The sequence below is a fragment of the Clupea harengus genome, chromosome 2 (genome assembly GCF_900700415.2).
Source record: "Clupea harengus chromosome 2, Ch_v2.0.2, whole genome shotgun sequence".
NCBI classification, from domain to species: domain Eukaryota; kingdom Metazoa; phylum Chordata; class Actinopteri; order Clupeiformes; family Clupeidae; genus Clupea; species Clupea harengus.
The window spans coordinates 25,246,584-25,256,101 of record NC_045153.1 but is presented as its reverse complement, the minus strand read 5'-3'; the positions used below and the strand labels follow the sequence as shown (position 1 = coordinate 25,256,101).

At 48.2% G+C, this 9,518-nt stretch overlaps 1 protein-coding gene across 4 annotated transcripts in view; it reads right to left on the bottom strand.

Moving 5' to 3' along the window:
* The window catches only part of tanc1b (tetratricopeptide repeat, ankyrin repeat and coiled-coil containing 1b), a 117,919-nt gene that overhangs the window by 2,889 nt on the left and 105,512 nt on the right, over positions 1-9,518 (bottom strand). For 3 of the 4 annotated variants that reach the window (XM_031558172.2, XM_012836452.3, XM_042710628.1), the window contains 8 exons: positions 5,015-5,148; positions 4,430-4,553; positions 3,978-4,153; positions 3,112-3,244; positions 1,931-1,960; positions 1,719-1,810; positions 932-1,078; positions 166-266 (listed from right to left, as the gene is read on the bottom strand). In XM_031558172.2, coding sequence (XP_031414032.1) covers positions 166-266; positions 932-1,078; positions 1,719-1,810; positions 1,931-1,960; positions 3,112-3,244; positions 3,978-4,153; positions 4,430-4,553; positions 5,015-5,148 — 937 coding nt within the window. The remainder of the gene's footprint in view (positions 1-165; positions 267-931; positions 1,079-1,718; positions 1,811-1,930; positions 1,961-3,111; positions 3,245-3,977; positions 4,154-4,429; positions 4,554-5,014; positions 5,149-9,518) is intronic. The other variant, XM_012836453.3, reaches the window with a different exon arrangement.

The window sequence follows — 9,518 nt, the reverse complement described above, 5'->3', positions numbered from 1 at the left end:
AAAAAGAAAAGAAAAGAAAAAGATTGAGAATAAAAGGAAGGACAGACAGATAAAAGGAGAGCAACGGGAGGTCAGTGGTAATAAACGTCTAACTGCAGTCTCATTACTGGGTCTCTAGGCAACACAGTGGACGTGACGTGGCTCCGGCTCGGCTTGCCGCGTTACCTGCTGCTTCTCTTGGCCCTGGCCCGGGCGTAATAAGCCTCGTAGGACTTCGGTTTCAGCTCAAGTGCCTTTGTTGCAAACTCCTCCGCCATCCCAAAGTCCTGCAGGAAGGAAGGCAGGGATTCAGCAATTTGGTGAAAAAAAACAGCAAAGTGAGGGGAATTTGCCAGCACTGATTTTTTTCAGAGTTCCTGACCAGCGCATTTTCAGAGACGGGACGAAAGTACAGAATCATTCTCAAGTAGGTTGTTATTTATGAGGCCGAGGCAGACCATTTCCACGAGCTCTTCGCCGCCATAAACGAGCCAATCAGAGTCACTCAACTGGACGGCTGCGCTGCTCTAATTCATTTCAAAGTGCTAGGTGTTTTAATTAATAGATTCAATCTGCTCCTCGGAGCTTTGAGCAGTTTTATTGCTTGTTTCATCAATCAAAGTTCTTAAATGGAATTTGGCTGCCTGAGTGCGTCATGGGACATCTAAAAAGCTTGTGTATTACTCCCAACTAGGGAAAAATCAATTCAAGCTCTTAGGTCATTTGGTGTTTGTGTTTTGTTTTTAATCTTAGTTTCACATCTTGTACTGTTTGTCCAATGATATTTTCAGGCTATTTATGCATTACTTGATCACCTTGCCAACAGTATTCAAACAAAACACAGACAGCATAGCACTGTGAAGTCCTGACAGGTATTTTTATGTTGCAGTACCAAATTTCCCCAAAAATGCGGCTACAGTGGAAAAGGCTGACGGCTGAAATTGTAGCTCACGTTGGTTTTCCTGCGGCAGCGGGACAGGTTGAGATACAGGGACACCCTCAGCTCCTTGAAGGCCTTCAGGTCCTCGCCGTAGCCCTCGCGGGGGAACTTCCTCAGTGCATACTGATACCGCTGAGCTGCCTCCTTCATCTTCCCTTTCTGGAGGATGGAGAGAGGGAGGAGAGAGATGGAGGGAAATAGAGGACAAAAGAGACTGAAATAAACAGCAAGAAAGAGTGAAAGGCAGGCATCATAAAAACGGTTACTGCTAACACACACACACACACACCGAACACACACTCTCACACTCTCTCACACACACACACACAGACACGCCTTGCAAATCCATCACCTGTGTTCCACATGAGTGGACTGTCCTTTCTGCCACTGAATTCAATCTTTAAATGTCAGGGATCAATCATGGCAAGCCTCGCTATCATTCATCTTCACTGCCTTTTATTGAACGGGTAAGATGACAATCGTTTAAATTAAATTCGGCTTTTAATCAAAGCCATCGTGACTCATTTGATGATAAGGAGCAGCGCCTGCCAGCACTGATCACAGCGGTCCTACACGTGTTCTCAGCCCAAAAAATTGGGCGCAGATCAGAAAAAAAAAAAAAAAATTCCTTTAGTGAGGCTCGGGCTACAGAAAGTTGTCTCCAGTTTGAACAATAAAAAAAAAAATTTCCCTCTGAGGCTCAATGCAGTACATCTGAGACTGTCTAAGGAGTTACAGCTCACTGACAAAAAAAAACCCCCAACAACCGAAAGAAAAAGGGAGGGAGCTGCAGCCTTACCTTGTAGAGTAGGTTCCCCTCCTCCATCAGCTTCTGCAGGAGGATAATGAGGATATCAGGCTTGGACGTCGCCATGGCCCACGCGGCGTTTCCTGGGAAACGAGAAACGAAAAAGGAGAGCAGAGGTTATGGCATGTCCACCCGCAGCAGCCTCGGGCCATAATGTCTGCTGTGAAATTTGGTTATGGAGTAAAGTTACCTAAAGATTGTACCTGATCGATCATAAGGAGATGTTCGGTAGCCTTAAGTGTTATTGACAGCAGTTAAGAAGAGAGAGAAAAGTGAGACAGGGCAAGAAACAAGGAAGCATGCAAAGAAAAACTAGGACTTTTTAAGACCAGGAAGAGTGGAAAGTGACATGCAAGCACATCCATTAAGAAGGGTACCTTAAACCCTCAATACCTCGGTGGACTAAAAGAGGTATTTATTGATTAACGACTCACTACTGATAGAAGAGGTGCCAAAATCAGACACGCTGCTATCAATAAGCTGGTCTAGCAGAACAAACAGAGGACAGAGGGAACAGCAGGCAGCCTACTCACTGGAGCAATTGTGATAGCATCTAACAAACTGGGGCTCGCTCAAACAACCTGGGAATGTCATTTACGGCAGGGAAGTCACATGCTGAACATTTGCAGAGGAGCAGGCAGGGTTAGGGGAAGAAACATAAACACACACACACACAGAGACAGACACACACACAAACACAGACACACAGTCCCTCTTCCCAGAAAAAAAGAACGTTTTTGGGAGTCATGTGATCAATAAAAACAGGTATTTCTATTCATTGCTGCATGCCAGCGCATCAGGTCTCATCTGGTTGTTGAGCCCAATTAGATGCACACCCGCGCTGAAGGTCTGGGAGTCTGCAGTTAGACCATGCTTCCCCAATTACACCCAGTCAAACAGTGAGTGTCCAGGGCGACATGATTCAAGCTGTCGCCGTGAGGTGAATAATCCTCTCATTCAGGGGACACTCACGGGTCGTCCACATATCATCTGGCTGCATTTCATCTGCGTTTGCATTCCTGCCAATGCCGCCTGACAAAAACATGATTCAGGAGCTTCCCTGCCTCACAGACACAATGGCATTTTTGGGGTCGGATTGTACGCCTCCGGCACAATCCACGTGTGTCTGACATGCTAAGCCTCTGTGAAAGGGCAGGATGGTGTGAACAACACCACGCCGGCCAATCCACGGGCACAAAGCCCCCCTTTCCAAGGGCCACAAACACCGCAGCATACAGCCATGCATTCCAAACGCCACCGAAAACAACAGCAGGTCTTACCACCGGGTCTAACCGCCTGCTGAACGCACTAAGCTCTGGAACTCTCCCCTGCCCCCCCCTGCAGTCCCATGCAGCAGATGAGTAACGCTGGAGCGCTGCCTTACCTAGCTTGGCCCCTTTCTTCAGCAGGGTCACCACCACCGAGGTGTTTCTGCAGCCGATGGCCCGGTCCAGCGGCCTCATGCCGCTGTAGTCCACATGCTCGATCACCGCCCCGCGCTCCACCAGGAAGTGCACCTGTGCCAGAGAGAGAGAGAGAGAGAGAGAGAGAAAGAAAGAGAGAGATAGAGAGGTCACCCAGTCAGAGAGGTAGTGGCGAGGGTGCTAATGCTCTCTCTGTGCTCGGCTAGTAAGGCTCGTTCCACACACCCCTTCTCTCTCTCCCTCCCTCCCTCCCTCATGCTGTGCAGCAGAGCCTCCTCTGCGCTAAGTGCCATTCGTCTTGCAGCATTTCATAACAAAAGATTCATTATAAACCCCAGGCAGTTCACGCACATAACACAAGCAGGTCATCAATAAATAATCCCATGGCGTATTCCTTTTTTTGGGGGGGTCTTTGCAGTAAAATAACGCAATAAAATGTGCATGAATAAAGCATGCCACCACTGATCCCATGCGTGTATAAAACTATGCGGGGCGTGAGGATAGCTGCAGCCTTAGAGCAGGGTGGCGCAGGCGATTCCAAGAGACCAAACATAAAAGACGGCCGTTTAATGACTGACGACGGAATCTGTCCACGCACCTTCCAGCTGGATAAACATGAGGGAAACAAAATCGGTGTCTGGTGGCACCGTGCAGCTGGCATAAGAAAGCTGGCCGTCGCGGGGAGCCTGGTAAACTCATTTGCCAGTAATGAGATTCAGCGGTGGGCGAGTGTGCGGCCGTGAAGGGTGTGTGTGTGTGTGTGTGTGTGTGTGTGTGTGTGTGTGTGTGTGGGGTGGGGTGGGAGGGGATTGTAGCGGGTACTCACGATATCGGCATCTCCGTAGAAGGCAGCCAGGTCCAGCGGTGTCCGGCCATTCTTGTCTGTGTGGTCGATAACCGCGCCCTTCTCCACGAGGAACTGCACGACATTCTTGTGGCCCTTCAGACACGCCCAGCTCAGGGGCGTTAACCCTTCCTTATCCGTGGACGTTAAAGAGGCCCCTGAGAGCACCACACACACACACACACACACACACACAGACACACACACACACACACACACACACACACACACACACAGGGGTCTCTGTATGAGCACACAAGAGGCTGCAGAAGCACCTCTCTGGCAGAGGGTAATTTGATTGCCTTGCACTGGGACTGCTGCTGTCCATTACAGGGTGTACGGGAACAAACACCTAGAATGTTCTGAGTGTGAAACGCAGCTGATTGTAAAATATGGACAAGAGAATTTGGTTTCCAGGAAGTGATGTCACTCACCCTTTGACAACAGGAAGTCTACAGTGCTGAGATGGCCTTCGCAGGCTGCCACCATCAGTAACGTCCGGCCCTGTTTATCACTTGCGTTTACATCAGCACCTCGCTGCAGCAACAAGTCTGCGATCTGAGAGAGGAAAAACAAAATGGACAGAGAGAGGTCATGGCGTTTCATATAGGCTACTACTCTTTAAATGTACTGCTTCAAACCAGAATAGTTTGCATTTGTCTGCTCATTTGTCCGTATTCATGCAGTTAGGGTGAGTGGTGCTGCCACCTATATGTAGATGATAGAGTACATTGTCGCTAAGGGTAAGACAATGTAAGAGGAGTGTGTGTGTGTGTGTGTGAGAGAGAGAGAGAGAGAGAAAGAGAGACAGTGTGTGTGAGAGAGAAAGCGACAGTGTGTGTGTGTGTATGTGTCTGTGTGTTAGAGAGAGAGAGAGATAGAGAGACAGAGTGTGTGTGTATATGTGTCTGTGTGTTAGAGAGATAGAGAGACAGAGTGTGTGTGTGTATGTGTGTTAGAGAGAAAGAGAGAGGGACAAAGTGTGTGTGTGTGTGTGTGTGTGTGGGGGGGGCTCTCACCTGCCAGTGCCCCTGCCTGACGGCACAGAAGAGTGGGGACACACCCCTGCGGTTGACCTGCTGCACCACTGCCCCCTCCTCCAGCAACAAGTCACACACATCCATCTTCCCCCGGCCTGCTGCTGCAGTTAGAGCTGTGGAACACACACACACACATACACACACACACACAAACAAACACACACAAACACAAACAAACACACGCACAAACAAACACAGATGTTAGTGTTTCACTAGCCTTGGGCAAACAGAGATTACAGAAGAGCTGTCTCTAACAACTACAGTTCAATTCATAACAGCTAACCCCTCGTCCGCTCTCAACGGCAACAACTCAGGAGTGTAGAAATGGGATGTTTCACAGGAAAGCTCAAGCATTAGCCCCTCCCAAAATGACTATCTAGTATTGAAATCTGATGCACCAATACACACAATGCAAAATGTAGCTCTCACAATTCATTATGGGAATCCTATATGGCAGGCTATCTACTCCGGCTGGGATCTAGATCCCATCATGCATCATGAAAAACCCTGCTAATATCCAACCTCTTCTGTTCCTGATCAGGATAACCATCACATCATCATCATCATCATCATTGCTCTAGACTGATATCTAATGTTACATGTGGCAGCTTAGAGGCAGACGGCTGAATCTCACTGCCAGTCCTTCACATTAGAGGCAGGGTGAGAGGAGGCACTTGAGTGTTCTGAGGCTGCTGCGAGGCTGTGGCAGTTGTCTTGACTACAGCGGGAAGGAGTGGAGATGGGAGTGTGTGTGTGTGTGTGTGTAAGCGCAGGATGTGTCGCTACTTCAGCTCCAGGAGATGAAAGGCTCAGGGACGAGCACTAAGAGCTGCAGGACCAGGAGGCTCCATTACCAGCACACTCACTGCTTCGGACACACCATGGCGTGTACACACACACACACACACACACAGACACACACAACCACACACAAACACACACACAACCACACTCACACACACAGAGCGTACACACACACCGTACACACACACACACAGCTGAACCAGTATATAGACAACCATCTAAACCGAAAGGCAAATAAATACACACACATGCTCAAATTAAAGAACACACACTAACACACACATGCGCACATATAAAGCAACGTACACACCTAAACAACTTCTCTACAGTCACCCAAAATGTGTTACAGACTCATCACAACACGACTCCAAGTCTTATTTCAAAACAGTCCACTTGCACAGGGTATTATCCCAGTAAGTCCGCCCATATTGATCGCCGCCGAAGACAGACTCAAGAATACTCTTTTCTAATCCTTTAGATCTCTGGCACGGCTCCTAGTTTTAAGACACTACAGGGGTAGCCTCTCCTCTCCTCAATCACTCACTCTGTCTGTCTGTCTATCTACTTCAGTCAGGCCGGTGCAGATTGCCAGATTGCCATCTCTCTCATGTGTTCTTACAACACATCTCCGCCTCTGGAGCGCTGGGAGAGAGTCCCAGGCGTAAAATCTCCACATGGAAAACAAACATCTCTGGGTTTTATCAACACTTCCATGACGCTCATAAACACAGAGCACAGCAGAGGGAGGAAGAGGACTGGCAGCGGGGGGTGGAGGTGGGGTAGGGTGTGTGTGTGGGGGGGGGCGCCGAAGTCAGCATGTTAGTATCTAGTGTAATTGAGTATGTAGTGAACTACAGATTAAGCAACAGGTCGTATAATCAAAGTGTTACTAATCAACCTACTTTAATGAAATGGGAGCCTGAAGGCTTGCATGGGAATACTTGGAACATCCCCTAGTCTGAGCAAATTACATGTTCAGTCTTCATTACTTCAGGGGGAGGAATACATTTCGACGGATGAAATGTTGCAACTGCCTCAGCTAAACGTTAAATGCTAGTCGGTATCCCAACAGACATGCCTAGAAGAATGGCTGTCAGCTGCCAGTGAACGTCGGCACCACAATGCGAGACGGTAAAGAATACGGTTGTCACCCATGGACACAGAGGCCCATCCATCAAGCCGGCGCCGTGGCGTCCTGCCACGAAGGACAGGGGATGTCTTCTATTGTGTGTGGCTCCAGGGCCCCCATCTCGACCACCAGCCTGCTAGGGGCAAACCTCCCACCATGGCCTTGCCGTCACCCTTGCCTTTCCGCTAACCACACACTCTGGGGCTGCTGGACTAAACACTATGCGACAGAAACATGTCGACTCCTGCCCAGCTACACTATTGTAAATGATTGATGCCGCGGCCCCACAGGCCATAACCACATCCTAAATAATCCAACAGAACTAAACACTCGGGGCACAAAAAACTCCGATATTAGGCAAGGCTGCATGATGGGAGATTTTTATCATTTAAAAGGATTTCTTGGCATAATTACAGTAGACAAAAGCAATATAAGATAAGGCCTGCTGGGCTACTGTATATCTCAGGATATTAAGCTCAAGTCATCAATTTATTACATGAGGTAACATGTCTGGGCTAAAGCCGAGCGTTCACCTCCAAAATTGAGTTATATAAGTGTGAGACACTAGGCTTTTTCTTTTACTGCTACAACACGGAGGAAAAACTCCCCTGCTGTTGCATCTTGTTTCGTAAAACCATCTGCTGTCATCCGTCTGTTCATGTCAAACTGAAGACCTGTAGCTCAGCAGCTAGAATTTCAGCCCAAAGCGTGTTTTGCCTTATTTTCTCTCTCTCTCTCTCTCTCTCTGAGCTTCTGTCTTACTGAGAGCACAAATAAACTGAGGACACGTTACTGAGGAAAAATTGCACGGCTCTCACTCACAACTCAGGTTTATTCATCTCAGGGATGCATTTTACCTGCGAGTGTCGGAATGTAATCCAATTTCAACCAAGAATGGTGTGTGTAAGGAGGAGTGTGTGTGTGTGTGTGTGTGTGTGTGTGTGGGGGGGTTACATTTGCATCAGGATGTTATTTTCCGAATGTTTGCAATCTTGGCTTGTCAAAACGCGAAACAATATTTTCTGTCGACGAGCTGTCAGCACAAGGGTATACGTGGGTCAGATACATCGACGGGTGCCGTCTCGCAGGCGTGTTTCTCGCGGGGCGATTTGCTCTTCCCAGGCGTCTCCTCTCTTCATCTTGGCTGAGGCACAGCTGACACGGAATCATCTAATTAACATTTATATCAAGGGCCTTAATCGCGAGAGAGTAATATTTAGTTTTGCTACTGCGGGGGCTTCAGAGACTGCATGGCGTGTGGTTTTCGGGCCTCTTATCCCCCCACAGCTCTTCCCTGTAATCATCTCCAGTGATGGTTTCCAAAGCACAGCTGTGCATGAATATTAAATGCGGGGGCTATCGCCGTCGCTCTCCGCGGGGGGGTCACAGAGAGGAGCGTCTGGAAGATCATCAGGCTTGTTAAGGTGCATGCCACTCCATCCAAGGAGCTGCTCAATGGCCCATGGCCCCAGGCACGCGCTGAACCTTGCTTTTGCCCTTTGACTTTGGCTGTTGCCAAGGCTGAGGGATTCCTGTTCCAGGCAGCAGGCAGAAAAGGCTCAGAACAGAAATGAGGCCATGAGTTTGGGGGCCGTTAGCAAATAGAGCATTAAATGACTGTACACGGATATGTGATCTTCGGCTGGAACGCCACCTTCACCTTCGTGAACCGGTGAGTGGTAATAACTTGCCGTATAAATAATGTATGAGTTTGTAATATAACATCTCATAACGGGAGCTCTGATCTAATATTCAACACATCAGGTCTCCCCAAGAGTATGTGTGTTCAGTGAGCAAAAAACGCGGCTCCTGTCAGCTATTAATATCCAGAACCATACATTCATTTAAAACAAGGACAATCCTGCAAGGAACAGAAGACGTGGCATGAAACAATGAGATTCTGTTGGCCGCGGGATGTAATGAGCGTGGGGGGGGGGCCCCCCCTCCGAGAAGGAGCTCCTGCCAGCGAGTATATTTTACAGAGGCACCAGCTACTGGTGCGGGAGACAGCCTATATACTAATGGGCTGACCTAAATCCCTATATCATCTGTTACTGGGACACCCGGCTGTGAGCAAGCGCAAGCACAGAGCAGTCATTGTTCATTCGCTCAGCTGCCATTGCACTCCGACTTCACTGCATTTCCCTAGAAGCCAGTGAACGTGTTGGACTCAGCAGTATCACATGAGAAATGAAGAGATGCATAATGGGAGAGGTTTGGTAGAGAGAGTCTGTTTGACAGGAAAAGTCTAGTAATAACAATGACTCCAGCAATCGCATTACACTGTGGGTTCAAATAAGTGTCTACTGAATGGTTACAGAGGTTTGAAAGGCCTGGGGTGACTTATTTCCTTGTTTAAAAATACAATCATGGACGCTCAAGGAGGCATAAATCAACACTGCACTATGCACTGGTGTGCCTGAGATGAAATTTTCAGTTTTGTTTTGAAAGCATGTATAAATGAGGCGAATACGCCTGGGAAGTGCTTGAGTTCGGTGTTTGTTTATTCCCCCCCAATCAGTTCAAATCTATTTCTCAGCATTCAAGTAT